The 18,002-nt window shown below is 40.0% G+C and overlaps 2 protein-coding genes across 3 annotated transcripts in view; both read right to left on the reverse strand.

Annotated features, from left to right (window-relative positions):
- SPAG1 (sperm associated antigen 1) overlaps positions 1–11,135 on the reverse strand; it is a 93,840-nt gene extending 82,705 nt beyond the window's left edge. Inside the window, exons 1-4 of the mRNA XM_024756572.1 lie at positions 10,752–11,135; positions 8,669–8,871; positions 7,366–7,507; positions 5,459–5,618 (exon numbers count right to left, since the gene is read on the reverse strand). Coding sequence (XP_024612340.1) covers positions 5,459–5,618; positions 7,366–7,507; positions 8,669–8,871; positions 10,752–10,798 — 552 coding nt within the window. The 5' untranslated portion in view covers positions 10,799–11,135. The remainder of the gene's footprint in view (positions 1–5,458; positions 5,619–7,365; positions 7,508–8,668; positions 8,872–10,751) is intronic.
- Positions 11,136–12,095: 960 nt separating this feature from the next.
- Positions 12,096–14,195, reverse strand: POLR2K (RNA polymerase II, I and III subunit K). Of its 2 annotated transcripts, none has more exons than XM_024756549.1 (4): positions 14,123–14,195; positions 13,391–13,459; positions 12,953–13,045; positions 12,096–12,295 (listed from the first exon to the last, which is right to left on the reverse strand). In XM_024756549.1, exons 2-4 carry the CDS (start codon positions 13,449–13,451, stop codon positions 12,273–12,275), a joined length of 177 nt encoding a protein of 58 aa, XP_024612317.1. In that variant the 5' UTR covers positions 13,452–13,459; positions 14,123–14,195; the 3' UTR covers positions 12,096–12,272. The 2 variants fall into 2 exon arrangements, with proteins under 2 accessions (XP_024612317.1, XP_024612318.1); XM_024756550.1 differs by having other exon boundaries at positions 14,127–14,189.
- Between the last annotated feature and the right edge of the window lie 3,807 nt (positions 14,196–18,002).

The following is an 18,002-nucleotide window of genomic DNA, read 5'->3' on the forward strand; positions in this document are numbered from 1 at the left end:
AGCCAGACAAAGACTAACATAATATGATATTATTTATATATGGAATCCAAAAAAACCTGATATAAATGAACTTATAAACAAAACAGAAATACGCCCACAGACATAGAAAACAAACTTACGGTTATCAAAAGGGAAAGGGGGGGAGGGATAAATTAGGAGTTTGGGATTAATATATACACACTACTATATATAAAATAATCAACAAGGACCTACTGTGTAGCACAGGGAACTATACTCAATATTTTGTAATAACCTATAAGGGAAAAAAATCAGAAAAAAGATAGATATATATGTATGTATAACTGAATCACTGTGCTGCACACCTGATGCTGACACAACATTGTAAATCAACTATACTGCAATAAAAAAGAACGTAAACAGATCAAAAAATAAAACAGAAAGTAGAATGGTGGTTGCCAGGGGCTGGTGGTGGGGGTAGGATTGGAGAGTTGTTATTTAATGGGTAGAGAACTTCGGTTTTGGAGATGAAAAAGTTTTTGGGATTGGTTGCACAACAATATGAATATACTTAACACTAATGAACTGTACACTTAAAAATGGTTAAGATAGGGGCTTCCCTGGTGGCGCAGTGGTTGAGAGGCCGCCTGCCGATGCAGGGGACACAGGTTCGCGCCCCGGTCCGGGAACATCCCACATGCCATGGAGCGGCTAGGCCTGTGAGACATGGCTGCTGAGCCTGCGCATCCAGAGCCTGTGCTCTGCAACAGGAGAGTCACAACAGGGAGAGGCCCACGTACCGCAAAAAAAAAAAAAAAAAAGTTAAGATGATAAATTTTATATAAACCAATAAAATTTCATATCTGAAGTGACTAAGAATGAGCAAAAAAATTTAAATTAAAACATTAACTTTTACAGTAGCATAAAATATATTAGATACTTAGAAATAAATTTCATTAAAAATAAGAAGTATACACTGAAAACTATGAGACACTGCTTCATTAAAGACCTATATGAACAGGAAAAATATATGTTCATGGATCAGAAATCTCAATATTGTTAAGATATCAATTCCTCCAAAATTGATCCACAAATTCAACACAATCCCAACTCAAATACAAGCAAGGTATTTTGTAGAAATTGGCAAGCAGCTCCCACAGGGACCCGGCCTGAGGAGCAGTGGCAGGAGCTACGAGACTAGGGCAGCGTGAAAGCCATGTGGAGGAAAGGCTCTTGGTGCTGCAGCCAGGAGTCAGTGCTGTGCCTCTGAGCTGGGAGAGCCAACTTCAGGACACTGGTCAACAAGAGACCTCCCAGCTCCACATACTATCAAACGGCGAAAATCTCCCAGAGATCTCCATCTCAACGCCAGGACCCAACTTCACTCAATGACCAGCAAGCTACAGTGCTGGACACCCTATGCCAAACAACTAGCAAAATAGGAACACAACCCCACCCATTAGCAGAGAGGCTGTCTAAAATCATAATAAGTCCACAGACACCCCAAAACACACCACCAGACGTGGACCTACCCACCAGAAAGACAAGATACAGCCTCATCCACCAGAACACAGGCACTAGTCCCCACCACCAGGAAGCCTACACAACACACTGAACCAACCTTAGCCACTGGGGACAGACACCAAAAACAACAGGAACTACAAACCTGCAGCCTGCAAAAAGGAGACCCCAAACACAGTAAGATAAGCAAAATGAGAAGACAGAAAAACTCACCACAAACGAAGGAGCAAGATAAAAACCCACCAGACCTAACAAATAAAAGGAAATAGGCAGTCTAACTGAAAAAGAATTCAGAATAATGATAGTAAAGATGATCCAAAATCTTGGAAACAGAATAGACAAAATGCAAGAAACATTTAACAAGGACCTAGAAGAACTAAAGATGAAACAAACAACAATGAACAACACAATAAATGAAATGAAAAATACTCTAGATGGGATCAATAGCAGAATAACTAAGACAGAAGATCGGATAAGTGACCTGGAAGATAAAATAGTGGAAATAACTACTGCAGAGCAGAATAAAGAAAAAAGAATAAAAAGAACTGAGGACAGTCTCAGAGACCTCTGGGACAACATTAAACGCACTGACATTCAAATTACAGGGGTTCCACAAGAAGAAGAGAAAAAAAAAGGGACTGAGAAAAATATTTGAAGAGATTATAGTTGAAAACTTCCCTAATAGGGGAAAGGAAATAGTTAATCAAGTCCAGGAAGCACAGAGAGTCCCATACAGGATAAATACAAGGAGAAACACAAAGAGAAAGACAAATACCATACACTAACACATATATATGGAATTTAAGAAAAAAAAATGTCATGAAGAACCAAGGGGTAAGACAGGAATAAAGACACAGACCTACTAGAGAACGGACTTGAGGATATGGGGAGGGGGAAGGGTGAGCTGTGACAAAGTGAGAGAGAGGCATGGCCATATATACACTACCAAACGTAAGGTAGATAGCTAGTGGGAAGCAGTTGCATAGCACAGGGAGATCAGCTCGGTGCTTTATGACCGCCTGGATGGGTGGGATAGGGAGTGTGGGAGGGAGGGAGACGCAAGAGGGAAGAGATATGGGAACATATGTATACGTATAACTGATTCACTTTGTAATAAAGCAGAAACTAACTCACCACTGTAAAGCAATTTTACCCCAATAAAGAGGTTAAAAAAAAAAAAGAGAGAGAAATGCGCAAGTAAAGGACCTGGAACACCCAAAACAGCTCTGAAAATGAAGAACAGAGTTGGAGGACTTGCACTATCTGATTTCAAGACTTAGTGCATATATGGGAAAAGAATCTGAAAAAGAATATATATAAAAATGTATAACTGAATCACTTTGCTGTACACCTGAAACTAACACAACACTGTAAATCAACTATACTCCAATATGTTGATAAAATTAAAATTAAAAAATAGACTTACTGTAATCAAGACAATGGAGTACTGGTGTAAAGACACACATTTAGATTGATGAACAGAATAGAGAGAGTTCAGAAATAGACTTACACATACATGGTCAGTTGATTTTCGATAATGGTACCAAGAATTTCAATCAGGAAAGGATAATCTTTCATTAAATGACACATGAACTTTTGGATATCCATATTAGTATGTACAAATATATGTATGTGTGTGTATGTATATATTTGTGTGTGTGTCTAAAAAATGAAACAGATCTTAGACGTATATTTAAAAGCTAAAACTATAAACTTTCTAGAAGAATCAGAGGAGAAAATTTAGGGATCTTGAATTAGACAAAGATTTCTTAATAGGACACAAAAGCACAAACTATAAAAAGAAAAATCGGTTTCATCAAAAGTAAAAACTTTTGCTCTTTCAAAGGTACTGTTAAAAAAATGAAAAGGCAAGCCACACAATATCAGAAAATATTTGCAAAGATGTATCTTTGTGTGTAAAATACATGAAAGACGTGTATTTTACAACTCAATAAATAACACAAAAAATCTATTTCTTTTAATGGACAAAGGATTTAAAGACACTCTACAAAAGAAGATATATGGATGACAAATAAGTACATGAAAAGACATTCAACATCATTAGTTATTAGAGAAACGCAAATGAAAACCACAATGAGATACCACTATATACCTAATAGAATAGCTAAAATTAACAAACCTGCCAATACTAAGTATGGACCACAATATAGAGCAACTGGAACTTTTATCCATTATTGGCAGGATTGATTGCCACTTCGGAAAACATTTTGGCATTTGTTCATCAATGGGTAAATGGTTAAACTGTGAGATATCCATACAATTCACTACTACTCAGCAATTAAAAGGAATGAACTGTGGACACATGCAACAACATAGATGAATCTCAAAAGCATCATGCTAAGTGAAAGAACCCAGACATGAAAGAAGATACACTATATAATTATATTTATATGAAAGTCTAGAAAAGGCAAATCTATAATGATAGAAAGCAGTTCAGCAGTTGCCCGGAGCCAGGGTATGGAGTCAGCACTGACTGCAAAGGGGCAAAACAAAACTTTTAGGGATAATGGAAATATTCCACAGCAAATGCAGTTTGTCAAAACTCAGTGAAATTACCATAAAATCGCTAATTTTTAAAAAATTGAAGTATAGTTAATATACAATATTATGTTAGTTTCAGGTATACAACATAGTGATTAAATATTTTTATAGATTATACTCCATTTAAAGTTATTACAAAAGAATTGCTCTGCTTCCCTGTGCTGTACACCCTTGTTGCTTATTTATTTTATACACAGTAGTTTGTATCTCTTAATCCCTTACCCCTATCCTGCCCCTCCTTCCTCCCTCTCCCCACTGGTAACCACTATTTTGTTCTCTATGTCTGTGAGTCTGTTTCTGCTTTGTTGCATACATTTGTTTGTTTTATAAAATAGCTAATTTTTATTGAATGTGAATAATAACAATAAAGCTGATTAAGAGAAATCAGTAAAGACAGAAACAGGTCATTAACAAAATACGAAATTCAAGTGACAGATTTTTAAAAATTTAACGATACTAGTAAACAAACAATACACTACGTACTATCATTTTTTAACTGTTTAATTGACTTTAAAATGTAAAGAATGATTACAGTTTCAAGTGAAGAGTACCTGAAGTGAGCATTCTTACACACTGCTGGTGGGAGAGTACAAAGGTACAACTTCCTGAGAACACAGAAATGTGTTTCAACAGCCTTAAAAATATTTAGAGCCTTTGATCAAGTAATTTGAATTCTAATAATTTATCCCGAGGAAACAACCAGGATGGTACAAAAAAATTATGAACAAACATAACACTATTTATAGATGCTGACTGAATTATGTTCCTTTCATAGGATGGGATATTATTCAGTCATTTAAAATACATGTGCAGGGCTTCCCTGGTGGTGCAGTGGTTAAGGATCTGCCTGCCAATGCAGGGGACACGGGCTCAATTCCTGGTCCGGGAAGATCCCACATGCCGCAAAGCAACTAAGCCTATGCACCACAACTACCGAGCCTGCGCTCTAGAGCCCGCGAGCCACAACTACTGAGCCCATGTGCCACAAATACTGAAGCCCGCACGCCTAGAGTCTCCGCACCGCAACAAGAGAAGCCACTGTAATGAGACGCTCGCACACCGCAACGAAGAGTAGCCCCAGCTCACTGCAACTAGAGAAAGCCTGCGCACAGCAACAAAGATCCAACTCAGCCAAAAACAAATAAATAAATTAATTTATGTTAAAAAAATAAAAAAAATAAAATACATGAGCATGCCCTCCCCACCCCCCACCAACAAATCCAGACATACACACACGCACGCACACACACACACACACACATTCACAATATTCTCCTCGGTGTAAGAAGCAGCCAGTACCACCTAAGTAATTACTACTAAAAGCCCTTTACTGACAAAAAAGGAAGCCTAGGATTTCAGATAAGTAAAGTAGATATATATCCACAACAATGTCACAAAAAGTGATGTTACTCTATACCTTTATATCACCGTCAATTTTTTCCCATTCTTCTGCTGTGAAACTGGCTGCTGTTGCTGCAGGTTTCTCTCTCCTCAAAGCTCTACTTCCAGGAGCCAAGCCTGAAAGGCGCTTTTCACAAAATTCAGTAAGTTCAGGATAATATCCTTCCTCACCAGACCTTTTAAAAAATTCAGAATTTTAGAGTTACCACTTCATTTAGAGATCATATAGACCAGTGGTTTGCAAGCTGGGTTCCATGGAGCCCAGGGGTTCCACAGAGATCTCACAGTCTGCCCCAAATGAGGATGGAGGCTGAGCTGCTGCCTTCCCCTCACCGTCCTCAATTAGAGCAACCTCCACTTTCACATGCTAATCTATGGAGTACTGCGATGAAGGGGGAAAAAGGAGCTCCAAAGAAGACATCAATTTCCATCACACACTTTAAAAGTTGAATAGGTAACATTTTCTCTCCTCTTTAGCACACATATGTTCATTTTGCATATAAGGTAATTTTAGACTTATAAATGGAAATTCATTATTAGAGACAGGCAAAGAGTGAGACTTTGGACTTACTTTCCAATGAGGAGTTACTGTTCTAGCTCATTTTCTTTTTCCCCCCAAAGGGATAGGAAGAAAATGGCAGAAGAACAGTTTAGAACAACACACCTCTAAATTCAACCACTCAAGGAACAGAATTCCTTCCTTAGTTATACAGAGACATGCGTTCTCTTTTGCTTTTTTTTTTTAAGGAAAATCAATCTTTTCCCCATTCTTGTGAATCTGTTTACTTCTAAATTTTTAGAAAAATAAAAATAAATCCCATTTTCAAAGTAAATTAAAAAAATAATCCCAAGTCAATACAATTTAATTAGGCTATTCATAAAATGTCTTTCAAACTCTTTCACCCCATAAACTTCGCATTTTCTTTTAGTCTTTAATCAAATAAAAATGAAAACGTTCTTATATGTTGAGAAAAGCGAGAGGGAAAACAATGATATGATGAGGCTATTACATCAACACTGGCTGGGGACAAGCAGGGATGCTTAGGAAGGACAGGAGGCTAAAGGTGATAAGAAAGAAAAAGGAAAAAAAAGAGAAAGAAAAAGGAAAGGACACAGCAGTAAGGAAGGGCATCAGAGGAAAGAAAAGAGAGAACCACTGCCAAGCAAAAGGAATACTATTGATGTCCCGGAAATGGGCAGTTTGTGCTCACAAGTGCTTCTGCAGTAATGAGGCGATCCTCCAAATGACAAACCCTCAAAAAACCCCAAACAGGTGGCACAGGTCGGTAGGCCACAGGGCAGTGTTTCTTGTAGAGTTCCCTTGACCAACCGCATGTTGATCAGCCAGTGTGCTCATTAAAAACACGTTCCTGGGCTCCACTCATGATTTCCTGAAGCAGAATCTCTAGGAGTGGGGCCCTCAAATTTGCATTTTCTAACCACCATGTTTGGCAAATATTAAAGTTTGACAATCACAGCCACAGGGCTCTTACCCAGAAAAGGCCTTGATTCCCTGACTTCTGGGGTCCCCCCCACCCCATCCCCCATGCGACGGCTCCCAGTGAGTCACCCACCTTTGCTGGCAGATAGTGTGAAGTGGGAGAGTGCCAAAGCACTTTATCAGCATAAGCAGGTGCCTCCTAACGGCTGCTTTACCGGTTCCTAGAAAGTGCCAGGAAGCAAGAAAAATGCCCTCTTGGATACTAATTAGCCTAAGTCTTGTGCTGGAAGTAGATCTAGCCAGAACCCGCCAAACTAACCACAGGATTGAAACCACTATTTTGGAACCTAACATGGACAAAAACAACAATTTCAATATTGGAAAATCTGCTCCAAAATTTCTAACGTAGCTTTGAATTTTAGAAGTCAACAATATAATTAAAATTGGCAAACTGAAACGTGATATGATTTTTAAATGCTTACCTGAGCACACAAAGAATTTTTTCCAAGTGTTTAACATCTGAACATTTTTCAATATACTTGAAATCCAAATGTTCAACAGGTATTTTAAATGTTTTTGTTGTTCCAAAGCCCCACAATGATGGATAATCTTTGGCAGTCATGGCTGAAATATAGTGTAGGAAAATAGTTATGAATCTAATATATACATTAATACTCAATTTGGATAGTAGTAACCATCTAGGTACTTCTGTAATATTTATTTTTCATTTCCATAGAAAAGGAGATGGAGTATTTCTTCTAAGGAGGAAGCTACTCATTGTAAATTCTCTCTCCCTGATAAGAACAGTTAACATTCATCGGGCTAAATTACTATATACCGACTTCCCTGGTGGCGTGGTGGTTAAGAATCTGCCTGCCAATAGAATCTTGAAGCCCCTGAGATTTTATGATTTGAATAAAATATGGTGAAAAACATTTGAAATGATAAAGACACCTCTTACCTAATCAAGCGAATTTTATTCTGAACACTGTTTCAACGTTTCTGAGAATCCTTTTTGAAAACTACCACTTGGTGGGGGGGTGGGTAGGAGAGATTCTCAAGACCACTAAACGTTAACTCTCAAACTCCAAAAAATAAGTCATACAATACTTTGTTTGCTCTATTTAGAACTCTTCCACATCTGTTTGCAATTTCTTTGCCTCTGATTAGAAAGCTTTGGTCCTAATTGGCGTTAATTTCTTCTCCACCGTCCTAATCCACATCCATTTCCCATACTTCCTAATCAGTATATCAGTAATACCTCCAGCACAAACTGCAATGGGCTAGTAACACGAAAAATGGTTTTCTTCCACCTAGGCACGTTCTTTCCAGCATCCACAGGGCTGGGCGCCACCTGCAGCCAGAGACCGGAAGGAAACGGCATCCTCCCGCAGTAGCAACGGTTTCTATGTACAGCGCGGGTCAGGGACTGCCTGAGATCCGGGAGCTCTACAGCCAACCCGCAACGGTCAAGGGGCACTTTAGGACTCTACGAAACTTCTCCCCATTCCTCTGCTTTGTTCACAAGGACCGGTGGCCGCCGCCAGAGCCCGGGAACCTCCCCGCCGCACCACCACCTCAGCGTTGCTGCTCTGCCCCAACATCCGCCACCGTCAGCCCCGAGAAACAGAAGGCCCCCAGGCTGTTGCCCCGGCCGACAAGGACATCCCTCCAACTGCAGTCCGATAGCGCATTTGCTCCTCCGGGTCCGTCTTCCACCCCGGCTCCCAGAGGAAGGGATTGCGATAGAGAGACGTAGTTTACTCCTGGCCTGCAGATACTCACCTAGTTCAGACCCCAAGCCTTGCGGAAGCCGCAGCCACACACCACCAGTCGCGCGGCTCGTAACCAAGGAGGGGCGTGTCGCCCCGCCCCACTCCGGCACCCGAGGGCTTGCGGCGGACCGCCGGGGGCGGGGATTAGGGCCTCTGAGTGATGACAGGCTAGTCTCCGGTTTGCCATCCGGCTGATTGGCCTTGCAGACCCAGCTTCACCCGAACAGAAGAACGTTAGCCGAGAAATAAGAGTTGCAATTCCACGTGCCCTGTAATTTTCTTTTCACGCACACTTTGGTTTTTTTCTGGTTACAATTATGTACATATACAATTATGCTGAATAAACAAGCAGGATAAAAACTAACTCAAAGGAAATGGACTATGCAGGCAAATGAAAATTACCACTATCATCTTCATAAAGACATTGCGTCCAATAATTAATGGATTAGAAAGTAAAGTTGAAGAAATCTTTCACAGAGCAGATAAAGAAGAAAAAGGAAATCGAAAAAGATGAAAAAGTTAGGTCTAATATTAGATTTAAAAGATCTAGAGAGAATACTGAGGGTAGGAAGTTATCAATTCAAGAAAATTTTCCAGAATTAAAGAGCTTGAGTTTCCAGACTGAAAGCACCCACCAAGTGACCAAAACAGGGAAGGAAAACAGACCCATACCAAGGCACAAACTGCAAAATTTCAGGACACTGGCAAAGAAAATTCTAAGTTTCTAGAGCGAAAACAGGTCACATACAAAGCATTAGGAAGAATAGTTTTGGACTTCCCCACAATAATACAGAAAACTAGATGGCATTCTGACACTGGGGAAGAACACAAGACAGGTCATTTCAGGCAGAGAGAAAGGCAGGAGCACAGGCAAAAAGGTCTGTTATCTGCTTAAGGAACTGCAAACATCTCCTTAAAACCAAGATTGAGAGGTGGGTTGAAGTGGTGACAGAGGCAGGAAAGGAGTCTATACTATTACCAAATATACTATTCCCAATAGTTTTCGTTTTATCAAAATGGGAAGCTACTAAGAATTTTCAGCAAGACAGTGCTGTGCAATTTCTATTTTACAATGAGCAAGCTGGGACTTCCCTAGTGGTCCAGCGGTTAGGACTCTACAATGAGCAAGCTAAAGAGTATGGAAAACAGCAAGACCAGTAACTGAGACTAATCCTAAGACTGATACAAGCACCTGTGCAGAAAATGCTAATACTTTCTGTAATGGTGTTAACAGTTATTAGATTAAGAGTTTTTATGGAGTATTTAATTTTATCTTGCAGCAAACCTTTGACATAGGTGCTATTATTTCATGCCCATTTTACAAATAAGGAAAGTGAATCTTGGTAGTCACTGACATAGAACAAGGGACACTCTGGGAATACGGACCCAAAGCCTTTTGCCGAAGTCCATACTGTTTACTGTGCTCCTAAGTACTAACCAATTCACAAGTAAGTCCTATTCAACTTCAAAACATATCTCACAACCAGCTACTTCTCACTCCCTCTACGCCTACCCTGGCCCAGCCACCATTACTCTTAGCCTGAACTTTTACAGGTGGCCCCTAACTGGCTTCCCACCATCCCGTCCCTATATTGTCCATTCCCACAGAACAGACCCAGTAATCTTTTAAGTCTGGGCAGAGGGTGGAGGGTGGATGGATGTGCATGTATTTGTACACGTAAGGAGGCAACTTGTTTTTAAATGTTCTCAGTTTACACTTTCTCACTTTATGTGATATTTTAATCTTCTTAAAATTGGTCATTTATGATTTCATCTACTAGTTTTGAATGTCATTAACTTCAATCTCTGAAGATAGCTTCAGAGTCCAAAAGCACTGAACTATCATTAATTCCTTGACTTTGACAAGCTGAAGTCAAAAGAAATAAACTGGCCAGTAATTGAGTAGCAGCGCTGGATTTGAACCAATTTCCGTGTATTGATATTTTTGATGGACCTGCGTGTTTACAGCCATTGGTAAGCAGTTTAGTAGGGGACAAGTTATGTATTAGCTTCAAGCTCAGATTTACTGATTTTTATATTTATAGAGTACTATTCAAAAGGATCTTTTAAAAGCAATTTTATATCTATTTTACCTTTTCTTAAAACTGTCCAGGTAGGCAAGAGGTAAAATTACATCCATTTTATAGATGATGGGGACACGAAGAGGTAACTGAAACGATGGTCTTGAGTTCCAGTGGTTAATACTTTTCCCATTAAACCACTGTCTAGTTAACCAAATAACAGTATTCAATTAAACTATTGATACACAAAGGACCTATGATGAAATTAGAATAGTTAAGAGCAACATTACCCAATGAGTTGTGGTTTAGGAGGCTGTCATAAAGAGATATTTATTGGGACTCTTGTACAAAAAGGACCAGCTCAAGAAGGAACATGGCAGGGCTTCCCTGGTGGCGCAGTGGTTGAGAGTCTGCCTGCCAATGCAGGGGACACGGGTTCGTGGCCTGGTCTGGGAAGATCCCACGTGACGCGGAGCGGCTGCGCCCATGAGCCATGGCCAGTGAGCCTGCGCGTCCAGAGCCTGTGCTCCGCAATGGGAGAGGCCACAACAGTGAGAGGCCCGCATAGCAAAAAAAAAAAAAAAAAGGAACATGGCAGAATTACAAAATTATGAAAGCCACAGTCCAGGAAAACCTGGACCAAGGAAGCACTCTTTAAAAATCTTAAGTATGGTAGTACTTTGTATAGCACATAATAAATTTACAGAACTTAATATTTGAGGATGGTAGTAGAAACAATGCTTTGTTTTCTTTTTTAAACGGCACAGTTGCACAGTTAATACTTTCAATGTGCGAGACACACAAAACTATTAACAAAGTTGAAATATATCTAATCGAATCCTGGAACAGATGGAGTATCTGAGCATCCACACCCCTATCAAGGCAAAAGCTTTAAACATTCATCCAATTTAGTGTAAACCAACTCCTATTTTTTCTATATCCTGAAAGCAGAGTTTTTTACCTTAATGATTACACCTGGGAAACTGCACCTGCCTTAATAGTCTGCTTCATCTACTTTACTTGGGGTTGATTTTGCCTTAGAGAAAGCAATCATTAAAGTTTCTTTTCCCTTGCCAAAGATTTAAAAAACAGTCAAGCATTATATACAAATAAAGAAAGACCTATGCCAAGTTAACAAATAAATTATAACTCAAAATGAGGTATGCACACTGATAGTAAGTGCGTTGGTATACTCTATACAAAATGACGCTGGAGAGTTTACAAACAATTGGTGATGTAAAACAGTGGTTTCCTAGGAACTTACTTATCAGACCTTTAAAGGGCCCTAGCAAACTTCATTTTTAACAAGGGCCCCAGATGATTCTAGGTTTTGATTAAAGTGTAGTTTGGGGAATCACTTTTAACCTTCATTGTGTGTCAGATTACATATACGATAAAATTAAATTACAAACCATGTAACTGAACAAAACTATCTTTATATAAGCTATTAATAGATACCTAAGTACAATATGGTTTTTAAAATGAAATCATGTGTATATAGTTGTATTCATAAAGTACACTAATCAAAAGCTATATGACAACATTAATAGCAAATCCAAATCCAAATGAAGACATTCCTCTGTATTTCATCTTTCATCGAGCATCAAAAACCACCACTATACAAAAAATGAGTTAAGGACAAAATAAGTACTTCAAAATTATATTAAAAATTTAATACTTCCAAGTCACTTTCTCTTTGCAATAAGCTAGTTATTTAATCTAAAATGCACAAAAGAATGAAGTTCACTATTTACTATAATTAGAAATGAACTAAAAAAATAAACTATTTTAATTATTAGCCCCCCCATGATACAAGAGACCAATGCACCAAGAAACACTAAAGCAGTGTTAAAAGTGATAATTTAGTGATCTAAAAAACACTGGTAGTTATTACATAACAATTTACTCTCAGTCTTTCAGCTAATTTGTAAGCCTCACTTATTCCATTAGGTAGCATACAAACTCAATATCTGTATTTCTCCTTGTATCATTTAGTTTGCCCATAAACTGAAGCTCAAGAATGAGTACTTATATACAGAATCCCTGAAAAAATACACTTATGAAAGCCAAAATCAACTAGTATTTAGATTATTTAGTATATGTCTATACACTGGAGTACTGGTCCATGAAAATGCTAATCATGCCTTTTGTTTTTTTGGTAAGTAATCCAAGTTGTTACCATTTTTACCAGAAATTAGTCTTTGACTATCAAACCATGCATTATTTTTCACTTCCTCTTATCTCATAGTCATAAAGCTTAGTTAGAAGGATACGTCTTTTAGTCCTTTTCTTGTACATTATTCTGTATCCACATTCTCTGCAACGGATTGGATCCCTTGATTTTATTTCATTTTCTGTGTGACATTCTAGAAACAAAACACGTTTATTCAATGCCTAAAAGAGAAATATTACAGACGAGCAAATTATCTTAACCATACTTTTCACCCAAAGCACTAAAATATAGTATACTCAGTCTCAAGGGTATGTTGCCATTACCAACATATTAAGGGAGAAAGAAAAAGAGTGGCAGACAAAAGACAGTGGCATTTTTCCTAGGAAAGAAAATGAAATCTTAATAAGAGGATTTTTTTTTAAGATTGTTAAAGTTGTTCTGCTTTCTAACTTTAAAGATGACTCATTTAAGCCAAAGATAAATGCAATAATTTTTTTTAAACTGAGGTGAAATACTCTTACTTTTGTGTTACTCTTACCTCCACAGATATATATCATTGGCTGCTGCTTTGGGGGTTGAACGTCCTTCTGGGTGTCCATTGTTGTCCCTGAAATCACAGACTCAAATATTTAATATCTCAAATGGCGTCCTCACAAATCTAACCAGGCCTCATGTTTCTCGGAGAAAGCTAAAAAGGTCCCAATTCCTAATCTGTGCTTTTTTCAAATCCTATAGGTGGGTCTAAAGAACGAAACAAAAAAACAACGTATTGTGCATTTACCCCCAAACTGGACACAATAATAAACACTTTACATATGTCATTTCAATTATGCATACTATTTCATTATAATCTTTACAACAATTCTAGGAGGTATTACTCTTATTTTACAGATGAAGGAACTGGGGTTTAAAGAAGTTAATTTGGGCAGGATTATTCATCTGTTAAGAGTCAGAGATTTAGATCTGACTGCAAAGCTCGCGTCTTCATTTAACACAAGTTCCAAACTTTAGCAAGAGATTACCAAAAAACTGTATCTCTCAACAGGAGAACATGCGAACCGAAGATAAGGGAAGAACAAAGAAATAACTCCCAACGGCTAAAACGCCAAAAGCTAAAGAGGCAAACAACCCAACAGCTTAAGAGGCAAAGGCCTAACAGCATCGACTCTATCCCCAGTCTCTCCCAACTCTAACCCCACACCAGACCTGTTTAGCCCCTAGCGTCTTTCCAGTTTTGGCCCAAATACCCACCCCCCAATCCGCCAATTACCTACACACGTAACACGGAGAAACTTCCCTGCTGCTCCGAACAGATTCCGCCTCGCCGCTGTATGGCAGCCAACTTCCGGCGCTGGCTTACGACGCAAGCGGAGTCTCCGCCCCTTCCGCCCCAGGTGTGGCAGAGAAAGCCGGATTGATTACAGGTGTTGAAACTGGTTTGGTTTTTTTGTTTTTTGTTTTTTGCGGTACGCGGGCCTCTTACTGCTGTGGCCTCGCCCGTTGCGGAGCACAGGCTCCGGACGCGCAGGCTCAGCGGCCATGGCTCACGGGCACAGCCGCTCCGCAGCATGTGGGATCTTCCCGGACTGGGGCACAAACCCGCGTCCCCTGCATCGGCAGGCGGACTCTCAACCACTGCGCCACCAGGGAAGCCCAGCGGCTGCTTTTTCTGTATTTCAGACTCCGGACAAAAATGCTTGTTTCAGTCTCACCTGTTTTCACTTTTCAGGGAAGTAAAGCGTTTTAGAAGCTCCTCAAGTCGAAGGAGGTTTGTTTCTCTGACATATGAAGTCGGTAGAAAATAACACTTTTCCAGAAGGGCAGAGGGTTAGAAGAGAAACCCAAGTGAAGTGCTCGTGGAATCCTAGGCTGACCGTTACAACGAGGAACGTAGAAGAATCGGCTCCACCGCTGATTTCCACGTAGAAAAGCACTTTTCAGATTATGCATTTCCAGTCGTTTGATACCTGTGCCGGGGCAGTGGAGCAGCCGCCCCAATCCTTCCTTAGAATCATTTCGTTTTTGCTTTTCGCTCCTTTCTCTCCCGTCATCCCTGTAACCCCCTCCTTTTACTCGTTTTAAAGCACAGGTGGGCTTGCGGGCAGCTACGTCAATTACTCCCACTTAAAGCTAAGGGATTTAGGTAGTGGTAGCTGTCCATTGACTCTCCTTTCATCCCATGTATTAATTCCTCCCCAGAAGAACAAAACGACTTGTCCAGTGAAGGCGTGTTCTTTCAAAGATCAAAATTTTAGTGAGACTAGTAACAGTTGGGTTCACAACATTTGCATTCGTTTGCTTCTTTCACAGCAGGTATTTTACTTATATCACGAGAGAGAAGAAAATGAAGTTATTAAAATTTAGAAACTAACCAGTTGTTAATAACTATTTTAGTTAATCTGAGAAGCAGGTTTCTTTCTCCCCAACATGCACTACTTTGGTTTTTATTAAGCAGGCTATACCGCTTTTCGGTCTTCCATCCAGCAACTTGGGAACCTTGAGCCTCACCTTTCACTTCCAGAAGGAATTCCAACTGGTTGCACCTCCACAGACCAGCCTGAGAGATTTAACTCGATTTTCTCAGTCTTCCTAGTTGCCGATTTTTAAATTTCCAGGAAACACAGTGGACTGTCCTGCTTCTTTCTCCACAGATAGGCTAAGATAGAACATAAATATTTTGATCATCAGCTCTCTTACGAAATACCCCTCCTCTTAGCCAAAGGGAAGAGGTAATCCAATAGAACAGTCAAAATTAGCTTCACTCAAGAAATATTAGGTAAAACCATTGTCATGATAAGAGAAAGATTATGGAGTGATCCAGAAAGTGTAACTTTTAATCATTGCAAACTGACCTGGGTTCTGACTATGCAGCTTGAGGTTATCAAGATGATGCTGGCACGTAACACAGTTTGTGGAGATCAGAACGGATCAACACATGTAGAATACAAATGGAACCCTACAGAGGGTTAGGGTAAAGACAAGTTATAGCAAGGAGATCCAGAATTTCAACAAGAGTTCATGTCGAGGCTAGTTCCCAGTGCAACATTCTCTTTCCTATCAGCAGGAAACAGTAATTTTAGGATCATTTTGGAGCATGGTCTGTGGAAGCTGTTATCAATGGTGACAGCTAACTTTTCTTGAGCATTTGCTACGTGCTGGACATCATCGCATTGCTCTCTCTTAATGAGGGCATTTGTTTTGCCAACTTGGATACTAGTGTTTTTAAATGCTTACATTGCAATAATATGGTTATAGAGATGCAAGTTGCTATTTTCCCCCTGAGTATCTGTTTTCCTTTTTCTTGATCATACTCATTTAAGTATACCTGCATAGCTTGACTATCATGGTGATGGAAAACCCTTTCAGTATGTTTTCCTGGATGGTCTCCAAAAGAAGCGTTAGCTCTGTGGAAAACATATGGGTTTTAGAATTCTGAGGTCAGTAATGAGATTACACCCAATCCAGAAAGGGAAGGGAAAAGGCCAAAGACTGTGATGTGTAAAGAATAGGAAAATATAGCTCAGTGGCTTAAATTTGCAGTATATGAGTAAAGCTAGGGCAAGCTACATGTAACTAGGTGTCTTTTTGCCATTTTTGGGGTGGGGAGGGGTGTAAAATTATTCTTCGAGTGAATAGAAGGGAGTTATGATACATTCTTTTACTCTTCAGTTGTAACAAAATATCTAAAGAAAAATTACTAGAGAAAGAGAAAAGGGCAATGTTTAATCGTGTTTTGGGGTCGTGTGGCTTTTATTTAACCATAGGCAAAATCCCCTGCCCTGTTTACAGTGGAGTGGGGAGCAGACCTTACACAAAGTAAGTAAATAATACAGTATTTTATAAGGTGATAAATTATATGGAGAAAATTCAGGAGAGAAGGATTGCAAGTGCTGGGCAGGGAGTGGCAAAATAGAGGCTTGATTGTAATAGAGACTGGTTTGAGGACCTAGAAAGGACACTACTCATTCTTTCCGAACGTGTGAGGGAGGCTTCAGGGAGGTGCCATCTTGAAGAATGTGTAATTCACCAATTCCTTACCTTAAGTCCTACAGGTACCACAGACGTAACAACCTCGCACTAAATTCATTTTATTTCCTCCCAAACCTGTACTCTTCGCTCCTCACTCCCTGCTGCATGCAGTTCATTCAGCCAACTGAATCAGGTGTAGGTTCTTCTCCACCCCCATTATCTTCCAGAGTAATGCAGTAGCTTCCTAAGCCACCCTCACCTCTCTTCCTTCTGTCTTCCATTCTGCCACCAGAGTGGTCCTTCTAAAACGTCCTACATTGCCTGGGACTTCCCTGGGGGTGGTGGTTAAGAATCAGCCTGCCAGTGGGGGCGATCCGCCTCCCAGTGGGGACGAACCCAGACAGGGGTTCGAGCCCTGGTCCGGGAAGATCCCACATGTTGCAGAGCAGCTAAGCCTGTGCGCCAAAACTACTGAGTCTGCGCTCTAGAGCCCACGAGCCACAACTACTGAGCCCGCGTGTCTAGAGCCTGTGCTCTGCAACAAGAGAAGCCACCGCAATGAGAAGCCTGCGCACTGCAACGAAAAATAGCCCCCGCTCACCGCAACTAGAGAAAGCTCGCGCGTAGGATAAACTTCAGACTCTTAATGTGCATCCAAACCTCTCCACGGCTTGGCTTCTTCCCCTTGTCAAGAATTTTCTTTGCCCTTTCCTCAAACCAGTCTTAGTTTCCAGCTGTAACAAATTATTTGTAGTTTCTCTAATGTGCCCAACTGTTTCAATTTTCCTGCTGGTACATTTTGTTTCAAGTTTAGAATCACCTGTTATCTGTCTTTAAAGATGCTACCCTTCCTTCAAAATCCACCTCATATCACAGTCTATATAAAGGTAGCTCTGCCCACTCTTCCGCTGTAGATTTAGTTGATCCCTTTTCTTTTGTGTTACTACCATTCCTCTACTATAGCACTTACACCAGTGAGCCAGCCCTTCAGGGCAGTAACTGCGCCATTCCATCTTTGTATTCCCAGTACCTAGCCCAATAATTGGCACATAGTCAGAGCTTAATCATTGTTAGTGAGTTTGATTTTGGATATATGGCATTTAGGATAACTGTGGGGCATCCACATGGAGAAATGTTCTGTCAGAGGAGAGTGGTAGCAGTGGCTGTTACTGGCTTTAAAG

This window comes from Neophocaena asiaeorientalis, unplaced genomic scaffold (assembly GCF_003031525.2).
Source record: "Neophocaena asiaeorientalis asiaeorientalis breed wild unplaced genomic scaffold, Neophocaena_asiaeorientalis_V1.1 scaffold29, whole genome shotgun sequence".
NCBI classification, from domain to species: domain Eukaryota; kingdom Metazoa; phylum Chordata; class Mammalia; order Artiodactyla; family Phocoenidae; genus Neophocaena; species Neophocaena asiaeorientalis.

What these genes read in the sequence shown, in the direction of transcription:
- POLR2K (XM_024756549.1), bottom strand. Translation starts at nt 13,451, where the DNA reads ATGGACACCCAGAAGGACGTTCAACCCCCAAAGCAGCAGCCAATGATA. An exon ending in AATGATATATATCTGTGGAG is followed by an intron (nt 13,046 to 13,390) that starts GTAAGAGTAACA and finishes TTTTGTTTCTAG; the next exon opens with AATGTCACACAGAAAATGAA. An exon ending in CAAGAAAAGGACTAAAAGAC is followed by an intron (nt 12,296 to 12,952) that starts GTATCCTTCTAA and finishes TTTTTTGTATAG; the next exon opens with TGGTGGTTTTTGATGCTCGA.